At 41.7% G+C, this 16563-nt stretch overlaps 1 protein-coding gene and 1 long non-coding RNA gene across 2 annotated transcripts in view; one reads left to right on the forward strand and one right to left on the reverse strand.

Annotated features, from left to right (window-relative positions):
- The window catches only part of LOC120918805 (fer-1-like protein 4), a 142404-nt gene that overhangs the window by 15592 nt on the left and 110249 nt on the right, over positions 1-16563 (reverse strand). Inside the window, exons 34-39 of the mRNA XM_040330614.1 lie at positions 15394-15525; positions 15195-15305; positions 12479-12606; positions 6426-6596; positions 3886-4040; positions 100-278 (exon numbers count right to left, since the gene is read on the reverse strand). Of these exons, the coding sequence (XP_040186548.1) occupies positions 100-278; positions 3886-4040; positions 6426-6596; positions 12479-12606; positions 15195-15305; positions 15394-15525 (876 nt within the window). The remainder of the gene's footprint in view (positions 1-99; positions 279-3885; positions 4041-6425; positions 6597-12478; positions 12607-15194; positions 15306-15393; positions 15526-16563) is intronic.
- Positions 1-16563, forward strand: part of LOC120918806 — a 50966-nt gene that overhangs the window by 7749 nt on the left and 26654 nt on the right. The window lies entirely within an intron of this gene.

Genomic DNA, 16563 nt, shown 5'->3' on the forward strand with positions numbered 1-16563 from the left:
CCTAAAGTCTAAACGGCAGTAAACTGGCCCTTTGTTTAGAAAGTTTAGTGTAGAAGAATATCCTCCTACAGTTTTCTTATACAGATAGTCCTTCCCTACCTGCCCAATTCCAGGGTTCTCAGAGCTGTAGAGGGTCCGCACTTCTACATGTTCTGGTACTAGCCTGGTGCCAAACTCTGGCATTTCATCCCAGTGCTGCAGGACATGCAAAGCCTTGTGTTCATCATAACCAGATAGCAACTCATCTTCTTCCTTGTTCTTGTCTCTTACGAAAGCCTCTGGAATACAAGATAGATGCTGGGATTATTGCTTGTTCACAGTACGTAATATAAGACTGGAGCTTCTAAAAAAGTGAAGCTTAAAGTGGATATACAAAGTCTTCTGTGATGTAAAAAAACGAGACAAAGATAAATAATTTCAGAACTTTTTCCACCTTTTTAATGTGACCTATAAACTGTACAACTCAGTTGAAAAACAAACTGAAATCTTTCAGGGGGGGGGGGGGGGAGAAGTAAAAATAAAAAATAATGTGGTTGCATCCCTATAACTGGGGATGTAGCTGTGTTCAGAATTAAGCAATCACATTCAAACTTGTGTTAAATAGGAGTCAGTACATACTTGCCATCATTTAATGTGCCTCTGATTAACCCCAAATAAAGTTCAACTTTTCTAGTAGGTCTTTCCTGACATTTTCTTAGTCAAATCCTACAGCAAAAGCCATGGTCTGCAGAGAGCTTCCAAAACATTAGATGGATCTCATTGTTAAAATGTATAAGTCAGGAGAAGGGTACAAAAGAATTTCCAAGGCATTAGATACCATGGAACAGAGTGAACACAGTCATCATCAAGTGGAGAAAATTTGTCACAACAGTAATAATAGCAAGAACTGGACATCCTTCCAAAATTGATGAAAAGACTAGAAGAAAAATGGTCAGGGAGGCTGCCAAGAGGCCTACAGCAACATTAAAGGAGCTGCAGGAATATCTGGCAAGTACTGGCTGTGTGGTACATGTGACAACAATCTCCCGTATTCTTCATATGTCTGGTCTGTGGGATAGAGTGGCAAAACCAAAGTCTTTTCTTGCGAAGAAAAACATCCAAGCCCGGCTAAGTTTTGCAAAAACACATCTGAAGTCTCCCAAAAGCATGTGGGAAAATGGGTTATGGTCTGATGAAACTAAGGTTGAACTTTTTGTCCATAATTCCAAAAGAACAATGCACATCACCAAAAGAACGCCATACACACTGTGAAGCATGGCGGGGCATCATCATGCTTTGGGGCTGTTTTCTTCAACTGGAACAGGGGCTTTAGACAAGGTAGATGGAATTATGAACAGTTCCAAATACCAGTCATTATTGGCACAAAACCTTCAGGCTCCTGCTCAAAAGCTGAACATGAAGAGGAACTTCATCTTTCAGCATGAAAACGACCCAAAGCATACATCCAAATCATCAAAAGAATGGCTTTCCACCCAAAATAATTCAATTTGTTGTTCAACTGAGTTGTACAGTTTAAATGTCACATTAAAGGTGGAAAAAGTTCTGAAATGATTTCTCTTTGTCTCGTTTTTTTTGTATCACATAAACCTGACATTTTAACAGGGGTGTGTAGACTTTTTATATCCACTGTATATATCACGTGACGGAAAAAGAGATTCCAAAGTTTGATCCAATTCAAAAAGAGGAAAAGTGCTAAATCAAAGAACCAAGTGGTACCAGTGGGTTATAATGCTAATATATGCAAACAGAACTGATCAAAGAGAATGTGTTTTTTGATGTTTGTTATTGTTAACCATAAATCCCTCTTATAATGCCACACTGAAATTAGTAAAAAAAAAAAACATGCACCAATGGAAGGAGCGCCAGACCAGATATCAAGAGTCCAATTTAATTTATTGGTTTAAACCAGTGTTTCTCAATTCCAGTCCTCAGGCCCCCCCAACAGGTCAGGTTTTTAGGATTTCCATTATTTTGCACAGGTGATTTGATCAGTTTCACTGCCTTAGTAATCACCACAGCCTTTTCATCTGAGGGAAATCCTGAAAACCTGACCTGTTGGGGGGGCCTGAGGACTGGAATTGAGAAACACTGGTTTAAACCAACTTGAAGGAACTCCCTCTTCATCAGGGCTTCAGTTAACTTTGAATTAAGTGGTGTCAATCTATACAGAGAAGCTGACTGCTGGACTTGGAGATTAAGTTACTAGCCAGCAGCATCTACAAGACCAATCAAGATAATTTTTACACTGAAACTTATTAGTGACCTGCAGGGCAGGACTTGGGGTGGTGGGGGCCCCTGGGCTTAATAATCGAAGGGGGCCCCTGGAGCAGAGAAGCGGGGGGGTGGGTTGTTACCGCCGACCGATCATAGTTGTTATGGGGGGGCTGGATCCGCCGACCTATCTCGAAGTTGTTGAGCGGGGGGGGCAGTAATTTTGGGGCTCCTTACACAGCTGCAGTGAAGGGGCCCCCCTAAAGCATCGAAGTTGTTAAGTTGTTGGGTGGGGGGGTGCATGCATCCGCCGGAGTTGTTGAGCGGGGGGGTGTCGAAATTGCCGCGAATCGGGGATTGCTGCGAAATTGCGAGAGGGGGTTGCTGCGATTGCCGCGAAATTGCGAGAGGGGGTTGGCGCGATTGCTGAGAATGGGGGGTTGCCGCTATGGAGCCCGGGGCCCCCATTGGGCGGGGCCCATGGGCTTGAGCCCAGTCAAGCCTAATGGTAAGTCCAGCCCTGGTGACCTGACCTCCAGGAAAAAGGCCTGCCAAGGGCCACCTCCTGTCTAATGAGAACACTTAATGGCCAATGAAGACACCCTCAGTGAACAGGGAATGCAGTTGTTGGAGTTAGCCTTGCACTGACTAAAAATGTAGGAAGGAGAAATCTTTGGATACTCTTTTTTCTTTTAAGAGTATTGATTGACAGCTGCCTCTTGCTGAGATGGTGATCACTAACTTCCAATATGTTCATTTTTTAGCACGAATTGGTCAGCTACACATGGCTCAGTACTGGAAACTGAAAGGCTTATGCCTCGTACGCACGATCGCTTTTTCCATCAGAATAAACTCCGACGGGTTTTTCAGATGGAATTCCGCTCAAGCTGTCTTGCATACACACATACACACCAAATTCCGACCGTCAAAAATGCGGTGACGTACAACACTATGACAAGCCGAGAAAAATGAAGTTCAATGTTTCCAAGAATGCGTCAAATTGTTTCTGAGCATGCATGTTTTTTTTCTCCTTTTGAATTCCATACAGACGAATGGAATTTTCTTCGAAAAAAAAAAAAAGAGAACATGTTCTTTTTCTAAGTACGTCGGAATATTCTGACTGAAAAAGTCAGAATATCCGATGAAAAAAATTCCGTCTGTCTTTTTTCATCGAAAATTCCGACCGTGTGTACGCAGCATTAGAAATGTTCAAAATGGACCTTGCTACTGTATATGACCAGGTTTGAGAACCTTATTTTAAAACTAACCATGGGATTTTTTACACCGCACTATTGTAGGCAAGTTTCGGAGGGCAATGTTCGAGGCACGCTTAGTATTAGATTTGGAAGGACAGAAAATAATTGCTTAATTAGAAATAAATTGTCCAAGCTGGAAACTGCAGTGAAGACTAACAGCAGGTCAGTACAGAGAAAATGTCTTTACGCCTTTTGTCATAAACTATAGAAAGCAATGATTTTATAATAGGTAGCACTGATCACTGTAACTTTTACTGAAAACGCAGGATATGGCAATACAAATCAGTGCTGAAAGACAACCCAGCAGGTTTCATACTTGACATAGCTTGTCATGTCTGGTTCTGTATCTTCTGTGGCTTTGATTAGGCAAATAAAAGCACATTAATTGGCCATCATTATTGGGTCCGCATCTTCTTACCTTCAGGAAATGCCTCAATGGGTATCTTAAAGATCTTATTATTCACTTTGACCTCCTCCCTCCTGTACTCTGCCGCGGGCAGGCTGTGTTTTTTACACAAAGCGCTGAGAATCTGGCAAGGTTTGAAGGCATCTCTCCAGGCATTGTAGCCTTCACTAAAGGATAAAAAAGTAATACGTTATAGAAAAAAATGGACAAAGAGCATTTTATCCACAAGACCAGACTTTCTCTACATTTTTACCCAAGATAAGCCCATAAAAATATTTTTAGATCTCAGGGAAACCCTGCCTAACTTAATTTACCATTGGTCAGTGGGAACCATCTTTTTACAGTGGTGATCAGACTGCCACTCTTACCGGCAGCTTAAAATATTTGGTGTTGCATTGGCAAGCTCTTTACTATGTTGGGCTTGATTCACTATGCATGTTGCTTTTGAGAGTTTCTGCAGTGCTTTTTGCGGTGCTTGGCACTTTTTTTGGACACGTGTTTTTACAGCGATTTGCATTTATTTTTACACTCTATATAGCTGGTTGCTAAAGAGGGGGCCAGGTAGCCGGCCGTGGAGTCCTTTAAAGCGGGGGTTCACCCTAAAAAAAATTCTAACATTACATTGAACTGACTTCTGCCACTGACAGTACACTGATCTTTTTTTTTCGTACATACCGTTTTATCGCTATTTTACCCCCCGGGTTCCGGGTAGTGAATCTCGTGGGAGTGGGCGTTCCTATTCACAGGCTAAGTGATTGACGTATGACCAAAAGCTTCCCACCGGCGCATACGGCGAGTCACGAGTTGCCGAAAAGAAGCCAAACGTCGGTGCGCAGGCGCCGTATAGAGCCGACTCGCAGTCTGGCTTCTTTCGGCAACTCGTGACGCGCCGTATGCGCCGGTGGGAAGCTTTTGGTCATACGTCAATCACTTAGCCTGTGAATAGGAACGCCCAGTCCCGCGGGATTCACTACCAGGTAGCCAGGGGGGTAAAATAGCGATAAAACGGTATGTACAAAAAAAAAAAAAAAAGATCAGCGTACTGTCAGTGTCAGAACTCAGCTCAATGTAATGTTAGAATTTTTTTTTTTGGATAAACCCCCACTTTAACAACTGATGAGTCCGCTGTCAAAAAAAGAATTGCCGGCTAAAAAAAAAGAGAGAACAAAAAAAACAGCGTGGGGTCCCCCCGGTCCATACCAGGTCCTTGGGTCTAGTATGTATTCGGAGGGGACCCCCATGCCAAATAATAAAAAAAAAAACGGTGTGGAGGTCCCCCCAAAATCTATACCAGACCCTTATCCGAGCATGCAGCCCGGCAGGTCAGGAAAGGGAGGGGACGAGCGAGCCCCCTCCTGAACCATACAGAAATCTGTATCATGAAGAAAATGAATGTGGGCTTATTTGTACCAAATCCTATTTAAAATACCGGTACATCTAGTTGTCGTATTCGGCTGAAGATGTGTGGAGGAAGTGACGTATTCTCACTAAATGTTTAAACCAAGTTAATATTAAGGGGTCATCAACCCAGCAAACTAATAGGAAAAGTATATACAAACAATTAAAAGGGCGCTCAAGGATGACCCATTAGTATATTAAATGTAAAAACCATATATCTTCTAAAAACATTGTATTTTTATTAGAAAACACTTTTAAAATGTAACGTACAACAAGTGGGGGTGAAAACCCCTATTATATTTCTGTACAATAACATTTAAACACATAATGGCACTAGTCGAGAAATTAAGTATTTTTCAACGCGTTTCGTGGTCACTGACACTTCCTCAGGACTCCATGTTTCTTCATCTAACACAATGCCAAAAAAATTGTGTCTAAGAGCAAATATACATAGATACGTTAAATACATGAAAATGCATATGGTGCACCTGTTTTATGTTTTTTCCTAATTTCTTACAGGATAGAGTATATATTTGATTATGTTGTTCACATGCATTTTCATGTATTTGGATAGTGTCTACTATTTCCTGCCATACCCCACATTTCCTTTGTCTCATAATTATGCTGGGTAGCCTTGCTGGCCAATGGGATGTACAGGAAAAGGCAGGAAAGCTTCAGCAGTAGGTGGAAGTTCCAGAACGTTACCATTTGGACATAATGATGTCATGATGGGAGGGTTCTGGAGGCTGGTAAAAGTATGTGCAGGTACATCTAGTATCCTGCACTGTATACACCTGTAGCAGTTTTTTATTTATTTTTTCAAATCAAATAACAGATTACCTTTAAAACCTATATTTGATGTACATGGGCATGCTATAATGTCAGTGCTATAGACCCTACAGACGTTCGTATTATGTAAATCCAAAAAATATGAGGGTAGTGGGACAAGGTTTTGTCCCTGCCAAGTCCTTGATGCACACATACGCCCTCTAGTGGATTCTTCATTGGAATATATGGAAACATTTCAGGCTACTTACCCCTATATTTCCCCTGAGTTCTCCGGATGTCATCACAGGGCATTTTTTTTTTATAGCATCATAGAGATTGGAGATGAACCCTTTGTGCCCTCTACAATTAGAATAATCCACACTTACACATCATACTGCAGGGCCAGACCACAGTTTGCTCGATGGTTACTGTAGAAACGATTTTCCAGATCCAGCTTTGTCTCACCAATCAAGTCGTCTGATCCGATAAGGTCATGGTCAAACACTGAGACTGTCAGTTCTGAGTCCACTGGAAAGGATATCGTCATTTCGAACACCCTGCACATTGGACGAAAGAAAATAATAAGAAAGACTAGAAGCATTATAAAAAAAAAAACACCCGGCAATTGAGTATACACACAGCTGAGCACACTGAAGGGTTCGTCTTCAGTCTTTTTAAAAATATATATATTTTTTCCCATGTGTATGTGACTATGTCAGCATTAAGGGGTATAATAATTAAAAATTCACAGAGCTATTTTTCCAGCAAAACTCTATGCACTTTCATTCTATATAAATGTTGAAAAAGAATGTTGAAAAATTGAATGTTACCAAGTTATTTTCTCTCCAGGTCAGATGTTTGTGTGTCAACCAGGAAAATACTGCAGTATGGCCACTAGATGGAGCTAACGGTCATAGTAAATATGTTTTTATTTCCTATATCAGGTCCATCTAGTTGGGTATTTTCCCGATTCACTCAGTTCTGTACGACTGAAGAATATCCGGCCTGGAAAAAAAAAAGCCTAATAACGTTTGATTTTGCCAGCATTCACACAGAACGAATATACGTGCAGTTTTATAGGAAAAATAGCTCTGTAAATGTCTTATATATACACTCCTAAGTGTTCCTATATCCAATATTTTTTTGCTTGGTTCGGAAAGAATAGGGAAGGGTTGAAGGTTTTATCAGTCTATTTTATCCTGCTGGGAGGAGATATCCCTTCACTTCCTGTCCTGTCCCTTCAACAACCTATTGAAAACTACAAAAGAAAAAGATTTTCCCTATATTCAAAGCAACAAGTTCACTTAATTGGCAGCTCCACAAGCAGTAATGCATGCTCGGCTTCTCTGTACTACGTCGCTGTTACGCTTAACCGCCAAAAGCGAAGGAAAATTCTGTTTTAGTTTCAGCACCGTCACATAGCAATTGGGAGTCTATGAATGCAATGGGGGGGGGGGGGGGACAAGTATAAACAGCTGATGGAGCTGCCATTAGAGTCAACCTGTTACTTTGCCGTGCATACACAAAGCACAGGTTCTCTTTACTGTAAGGAAAAGTATATGTGAACCAGTGGTTCTTAACCTCGGTCCTCAAGTACCCCCAACGGGCCATGTTTTCAGGTTTTTCTTTACTTTGCACAGCTGCTTTACTTGAGGACTGAGGTTGAGAAGCACTGATCTCAAAATCATTCAACGACTCGGTCTGGAAAAAAGGTGGTGATGCAACCCTCTTCGGTTCGAAGAAATCCAACACTGTACAAAACCCAGAGATGGAGCAAACGCCTAGCGCATTTTATTTTAACACTTTATTGAAGGGTAAAAGAAAATATAATGTACTCATAAGCCAAGTGGGCAAAAGGCATATATATGCACAAAGTCACAAAAGTACGTTCTTCAGCTCCAACAGGAGAAAGAATGACAATACCCACTTTTGCGTTTCGGGGGAACTAGCCCCCTTTTCCAGAGCTGTGGCTGGTGTCTCCCCAACCTCAACTGACACCACCCACAGCTCTGAGGAAGGGGACTAGTTCCCCCGAAAAACATAAGCAGGCATTGTCAACCTTACTCCTGTTGGAGTTGGATATCATATTTTGCGCATATACATGCCTTTTTGCCCTTTTAACTTTGTGCGGGCGTAGCGTATCTTATTTACGCTACACCGCCGCAACTTAGAGAGGCAAGTGCTGTATTCACAAAGCACTTGCGTCCTAAGTTACGGCGGCGTAGCGTAAATGGGCCGGCGTAAGCGCGCCTAATTCAAACTAGGCTGGTAGGGGGCGTGTTGTATGTAAATGATTCGTGACCCCACGTAAATGACGCGCTTTACGAACGGCGCATGCGCGCGCATGCTTAGTATCACGTCGAATTTTCAAAGTAAATTACGCCCGCTCAATGCTTAGACGACGTGAACGTAACCTACGCCTAGCCCCATTCACGGACGACTTGCGCAAACGACGTAAAATACGACGCTGTTCGTACGTTTCCGACGTCCATACCTAACATGACTTACCCCTGCTTTATGAGGGGTAACTTTACGCCGGTCCGACGCCTTACGTAAACGACGTATCTTGATACGCCGGGCGCACGTACGTTCGTGAATCGGCGTATCTAGCTCATTTGCATATTCGACGCGGAAATATACGGAAGCGCCACCTAGCGGCCAGCGGAAATATGCACCCCAAGATACGTTGGCGTAGGAGACTTGCGCCGCTCGTATCTTGCCCAAATCTATGCGTAACTGATTCTATGAATCAGGCGCATAGATACGGCGGCTCGGATTCGGACTTACGACGCCGTCGTAAGTCCATTGTGAATCTGGGCCTGAGTGTAGAAGGGCATGCTAGGGGTGCAGCATTTCCTACAACACTGTGACTGACAAAAGGATAGAATTCATACAAGACTCACCCACTTGGCAATAATGTTGGAAATGTTCAACTAATGTACTGCCATGGCTTGTGCTCAACGCCTTCAGAAATTACCGTAGGAAGCTACTGTGTTTGCTAAAAATCCTTTTAAGTATACATAATTTTTTTTTTTCACTTTTATTCCTTGAATCCTAATGTATTTCAATGAGGCTCAAGCTGGGCAGTTTATAAGAGCAGTAATTTTCTAGTGAAGCATTTGTCTCAATGACTTGTAAAAATAGGATCCGGCTGCGGGGGAACAACATCGATGCTACATCATTAATTCAGTCAGGTTGCAAATAGGATTCTCCTTTATTTCATCAATAAATAACCTTTCTCTCCCACCTACACGCTGCAATCCTTGTTAGAGGATGATAAACGGCAGCCCAACGGGATAACCAGACAGGGTATGTACTATAGTGCAGCCTGGAAGTAATAAAATATATCAGGCTCTATGTTATTGTCTTATACATGGTTGTTCAATAAAACACAGGGGCTTAGTTAAACTCTTGTTGGAAAAGATACTGGGCCAGATCCACAAATATCCTGCGTAACTTAAATCTTCCGATTTAACTTACACCGCCGCAAAATTTCTACCTAAGTGCCCGATCCACAAAGCACTTACCTTGAAATTTGCGGCGGTGTAACTTAAATGTGTCCGGCGCAAGGCGTGCCGAATCTAATGGGGCGAGTCCCATTTAAATTAGGCACGCTCCCGCGCCGGACGTACTGCGCATGCTCCGTCGGGTAACTTACCCGACGTGCATTGCGCTAACAGACGTCGCTCCGACGTCATTTGCTTAGACGTTAACGTAAATGGCGTCCAGCGCCATTCACGGACGTCTTACGCAAACGACGTAGAGTTTAAAATTTCGACGCGGGAACGACGGCCATACTTAATAGGGCTTAGTCAAATAGGACTTAGCCCTATTTTTACACGGCGTAATTCGACGTAAACGACGTAGATGAACACTTATGGCGATCCACGAACGTTCCGGGCCCGTCGGAACGTTCGTGGATCGCCGTAAGTGTTCATTTACATATTCTAGGCCGGCCTTAATGGCCTCGCCACCTAGAGGCCGGCCTAGAATTGCATCCTTAAGATCCGACAGTGTAATTCAATTACACATGTCGGATCTTCTGCCTATCTATGGTAAACTGATTCTGTGGATCAGTTCCATAGATAGAAACAGGGATACGACGGCGTATCAGTAGATACGCCGGCGTATCCCTTTTGTGGATAACCCCCACTGTGGGTGGTGAAGCACTGAGGTCCTGGTCCTTAGAATCCAACTTGGGCTCGAGATCCCCCTGCTCCTGTGCCCCCTTAGCGCAACCCATGACCCTATTTTTTTTTTAAACCTTTATACGTACCTTTTCTCCTTTTTATTTAGTTTTAGTCTTAATCTTTTGACTAAAATGCCATTTTAGTTTTAGTCCCATTTTAGTCTTTTGACTAAAATCCCATTTTAGTTTTAGTTGTATTTTAGTCCTCTCAATTGTTTTTAGTTTTAGTTGTATTTTAGTCGACTAAAATAGTATTAATTTAGTCGACTAAAAGGTTTTAGTCGAAGAAATTAACACTGCATGAATGCAAACATTTATTAAATTCATGTTTTTTATTTCACTAATGTGGGTATATTTATTAAATATTTGCACAAGGTAGAATATTCCTTTAATAGGAAAAGTATGCTATTAGACATTTGAATTACATCGGTGTCGGGGTTCTGCAGAGAGATCAAGGTGAAAGAAAAAACACAAACCGGAATTTGTTGCCTTCAGAAATGCCCGTTACAAATTACAGCTGAACAGAGTGTAAATCGTTGTAGGACATTATCCCCTGCTGGTCATTCTAGTGAACTACAACAATACAATTTTTCACACTTGTTGCGCCTATTCTTCCAGTGCATGCCAAGTTATATAGTTGGCATGCCTCTACCAAAATCAAAATATACATTTTAGATGGAGTGTTCCTTTAAGCTCACCCTACTAGGATACAGAATTGTTGTACAGTGTGAACAAACTTGAGGCAAAGGTTTTAAAACTAACAATACAGGGAAAAATATGGAAGAAATATTAAAAGAAAGGAAAGAAGCTGAAAACTTTCATCTGATTTATTACTGCACTATATTGACGCAGCAGAGATAAACCATTTTTTTTAAGCTTATGTAAAAGTTGCACTGAATGGTGCACATTAATTTGAGAATGAGAAAGAATAGCCTGACCTTGTTTTTATACCTTTTTCTCCAACAAGCAGTTCTTTCCATATTTGTAATTAAATAGCGCAAAGGGGGTTTGCGGAAAAGGCCTGTCAGTTGTCCGCAGTGTTAATTTTGGCAGCAAATTTCGATTTAGTTTTAACCTAATGCCGCGTACACACGACCGTTTTTCATGACGTGAAAAATGCAATTTTTTTAAATTGGTCTTGAAAAAAACGGTCGTGTGTAGGCTCCAGAGCATTTTTCTTGATAAGAAAAATGGGCAAATTTTTTTTCAGAACCTGCTCTACTTTTTCTCGCCGTTTTTCACACCGTGAAAAATGGTCGTGTGTACTCTTTAACGGGGGGGGGGGGGAACACACATGCTCAGAAGCAAATTATGAGATGGGGAAATTAGCAAAAGCAGCCCAAAGGGTGGCGCCATTCGAATGGAACTTCCCCTTTTATAGTGTCGTCGTACGTGTTGTTGTACGTCACTGCGCTTTGCTCAAGCATTTTTTTTTTCACGCTCGTGTGTAGGCAAGGCAGGCTTGAGAGGAATCACGACAAATCACGTCGAGAAAAACGTCGTTTTTTTTCCATGACATGAATAACGGTTGTGTTTACGCGGCATTAGTCAGAGGACTAAAATGGCATTTTAGTTTTAGTCCAATCTTACTAATTACTGCATTTGTTTTAGTTGTATTTAGTCAACTAAAGCTCCAGTACATTGTAGTCTACTAAAACAAATTGTAGTCGTCAAAAATCGAATGGGTGTAACTAAATTGTAATGCATTCGTTTCTTTACAATTTCCAAACTCATTATATACTGCTGGAGTGAAAGAATCTAATATTTAGTCGACGAAAATGTTTTAGTGAGGTGTCAATGAATAGATGAGAACCGTCTCAAAATTAATGGGCTGCCAACATACCAAAAATGGTGTATGCAATGTTTTTTGCCAGCACAAGACGAGTGACCCCTATTTTAGTGACAACAGTCAAAGGTTGGGATTAGCCCCAACTTGAGGGTAACTTCCTCTGACTTTCTGTCCCGGAAACACGACGGGGAGTGAGTAAAAATCTGCCCAGAAAGGGGTCCCTAGAATAGCGAGTTCCTTATTGGTGGAGATCCTCTATATTGCTAAGTAAGTGGCAATAATAAACTATTGGATTTCATTTTTGTCCTGATGACAGTAGTGAGAGTGGATTTTCCCGACTGAGGGTCTAGCCTTTTTAAAGTGAAAAATGTTTTTTGCTGGAGTTCTACTATAAGTAACCAGTTCAGCAGCCTTGACATATTATTTAAAGTAATATCCTATTTACAGTTCATGTTACTTACTCTCCAAACACTGGGTTCAGCTGTTTGGGTATGTATCTCTCCTTGCTGTCCATCGTCTGTTCACCAACTTTCACTATAATGTAAGGATCTGCTTTTCCATTAGGGTCAGCTGGAGCTAAGTTCGTTGCCTATGATGAAAAAAAAGTTAAGATTACATTACTTGCCTATATTTCTTTACAATTATAACTGTCGCCAGAAACATAAAAATTAAAGCAAAATGCCACACAAAGCAGATTTCTATATCTTGGGTGTAGTAGTAGCAAGCAGTCTTTGTTTACAAAAGTTTATTTGGAAGACAAGAAATACTTGTAGGTCTTATATTGAGAAAAAATAATATAAAATGCCTGAAACCATCTGGGATAGATAGCAAGTGTGCTGTTGAGTTGATTCGTCCTAAATCGGCGGGATCCTCCTATTAAACAATATGACTCATAAAAAAACAAAGGGTTCAACAGTTGGGACTAAAGATCCCAACAGAAAATTTGTAGGTTATTCAACCACAACTAACAACCATCAGCTCTCTATGCAAAGGGACTTTAATGGTGAATGTAAAAAAGTATCAAAAAGACTCATCCGGAATGGTATAACCATCCCCAACAGAGGAGAAGTTCCTACAGAACATACAAAAAACAATAAAAACACACATAAAAAAGTAACATACAACGTTGCATATACTAAAAAAATCAGACTGGGATCCATGTCCGCCCTCTCTCAGTGCCTTAAATAATTGACCCCTATTGTCCGTACATGGTTGTCTTAGGATATGGCAATAACTGGGACGACATACAAGGTTTTGACTCTGAGCGCTCTAAGTTTGAACCACTGGGTGGGTAAGCATCCCTAGCCTGTGCTACATCAAAAAAATATGCATGTATGAACTTTTTGGTCTGGCTTTTTTGATACTTTTTTACATTTACCAATAAAGTCCCTTTGCTTAGCTGATGGTTGTTAGTTGTGGTTGATTCACCTACAAATTTTCTGTTGGGATCTTTAGTCCCAACTGTTGCACCCTTTGTTTTTTATTGGTTGTAGGGCCTTGTTGAGTGTAAATCTCACTTTAACCACCAATTTTCCCCCACCCATCACCTATCCCTTTCAGGTTTACATTTATTTCTACCCAGGGCCGTTGCAAGGTTTTTGGACCACTACAGTGGCTTCCATGGGGATCAAGCTGGACCAACGAAACTACATGAAAATTGCCATATGTGGAATTTGTCTTTAAGTACACTTGGGCTCTAGAGGCTGAATCTTGGAATCTTGGAACCTAGATAAAAAGCTATTATAATAATGCTGAGGACCAAAACAGCAAATCTTTACTTTTGAGTTCAAGTCAACTTCAAAATAAAGGCTTGTTTAGTTTAGATGTGATTCTATTATGTACAGTACTAAGAATAAGGAGTCCCATCCTTGCACAACTCCTAGGGGTTTACTTGAACTCTCCAGGGCCTTTTTATAAAAAATTAAAAAACTTTTAAAGGAAGTGTGGGCTGCCATTGTTGACCACCTTGTTCTAAAAAATATAGTTGTACGGCTATCATGCTAATCTAAAAACATTGGGTCTTTCAATTAGGGACCTGGAGTAGTCACATCATAGGATCCTGAGTATAAAGGTACATGTTGTAAATATGGTCAGGTCGGGAGTGGTGGTGGTTAGGGGAAGAATTGGCCCTCCAGGTGTCTAATGGGACCAAGGTGTACAGCTGGGCTGTCAGAGCCCTCACCTGGAAACACCAAATAAATTAAAGGCCTTACGATGTAGGTTCTTCCAGCCAGTCAGAAGGTTTTCAAACCACCATCTGTACACATGTTGCTTGAAGGATCCGAACCAACAAAAATCGTATAGAACACCAAACATCCATGATTAGCTCTCTTGCATCTGCCTTTTAAAGGGAGCTAATCATGGATGTTAGCTCCCTTTAACCACTTCAATACCGGCCCATTGTCATATGACGTCCACAAAGGACCTCTACCGATCCGGGTGGACGTCATATGACGTCCTGGGCTTTGTGGGGGGATATCTGAATGATGCCTGCAGCTAGAGGCATCATTCAGATATCCTTCTCTTCTGCCGGCGATTCTGAGCTAAAGTTAAAGTTTTGGTTAGAATAGGGGATGCTTAAGACCCCTGTTATTTTTAATTTTTTGGCTCCTATTGGGAAGATTACCCTTCACTTCCTCTAATACAGACAGATCCACCAGTACAAAAATTTTTTTGCAAAGTGTGTCAAAATCCTCTTGTAGTTGTCACTGGAAAAAATATCGCCATTTAAAAATCCCACTATATTCCTGTACCAATGATAACTCAAAATTTTGGATTTACCCTATCACCAAGGACAAAAAGGTAGGTCAAATTATCCCCACATCGGACACTGACAGAGGGTCTAAACCAGGGGTCTCAAACTGGCGGCCCTCCAGCTGTTGTGAAACTACAAGTCCCATCATGCTTCTGCCTGTGGGAGTCATGCTTGTAACTGTCAGCCTTGCAATGCCTCATGGGACTTGTTGTTTCGCAACATCTGGAGGGCCGCCAGTTTGAGACCCCTGGTCTAAACCTTTCCCACTCCATCCAAAAAAATAAAATGGCTTTACATACACAACAAGGTAAACCTGTTGATTTGTCCTTTATGGTTCACTTTAAGCAAGGAATTTAGGAGCAGTGTGGTTGATCTTTACCCAAACTATGTGTAAAGTCCACCAGCTAATGTGAGTCACATACCTTGACAATGTAAATGCGGACAAGTACTTTCACTGGCCGGTTTCTGGGGACGCCTCTCATTATTTGGTACTCATCAGTAGCTTCCCCGTGTGGGTAGATATAGAAAGAGCCCTACAAAGCACAATTATAGGAAGAAAATCAGTGTTGGTTCTCTAATTTGAAGAATAGTACATTGCAGCTCACACATCACCAAACATACCTTGTATTTTCCCATAAAATTGTCATCATCGTTGGCATCCTCATCATCCAATGCCTTTCCCTTGTACAGAGGAAACACATACAGCCAATCTTCAAACCTGTCAAACTCATCTTCCAGTTCTCCTTTGTATACCTGAAAAAAAGTGGTGCTGTTAATTTAAAGGGGTTGTATACATTTTATTTTTTAGATACACATAAACAAGAGATCAGCGTTGTATAAACACTATTATAAACTAGGTATCCAACTCCCTCTTCTCTCTTCGGCTCAGAGCCGCAGTGGGCAGAGCCGAGCCCTCCCGCTGATGTCAGCTGAAGAGGAGGGGTGTAGGGAGGAGAGAGAGAGCCGACAGTCAACTATGAGCCGGGAGCCGCGTTTTATAGAGGTACAGATCGGCTGATTTTTTACATTACTCAGGCACAGGGAAACATGTTATAAAATAGTACAGAGGGGATAAGACAATTTATTAGAAGATATGAGAGAAGCGGGGGGGGGGGCGCTGCTACGAGCAGGGAGGAGGACAGAGGAGACGCAGACTGACCACGGTGTCAGGGCTCAGCAGCCATAATTTTCGTGGTCAGTTAGCAGAGGGGAGGGTATAGCCAGCCAGGATCAGCCAGGTTTTTTAGGGTATACAGAAGGCCAAATGACACAGCACAAGCACTGTGCTGTATAACATGCTTTAAGGGAACAGGATCTGTTTTTTTTGGGGGGGGGGGGGGGGTAACAAATGCGTTAAGAAGAACTGAACTTAATCTGGCCACAGTACATACCTTAGCTAAGAGAAAATGACCAGTACCCAGTATTTCTTGTAGTCTGCTTGTAGCTGATCTTTTTCCCCCCATTACTGTCTCTTACCATACTTTTTTTTTTTTTTTGCTATGTAAGGAGGCAGCCATCTTTATAGAGGCAGGGTTTAGCGTCCCTATGTTTCAGCAAAGTGAAGGTTAGCAGTGCAGTAGTGACATCACCAAATCACACTTCAGATCTCCTGAGATTAGCAGTCACAGGCAGCAGTGCCTTAGATTTCACACTGCAGATATATACTGTAGCTATGAGCCTATGAGGCTAAAGGCACAGGAGTCCCTAGGTACCCTTGCATACCAGTAAATACACTGCCATTTTCAGGAGGAATTCCAGACAAATGGTAGGTTTGTTGGATACTGCTTAGGC

Source organism: Rana temporaria, chromosome 12 (assembly GCF_905171775.1).
Source record: "Rana temporaria chromosome 12, aRanTem1.1, whole genome shotgun sequence".
Classification (NCBI taxonomy): Eukaryota; Metazoa; Chordata; class Amphibia; order Anura; family Ranidae; genus Rana; species Rana temporaria.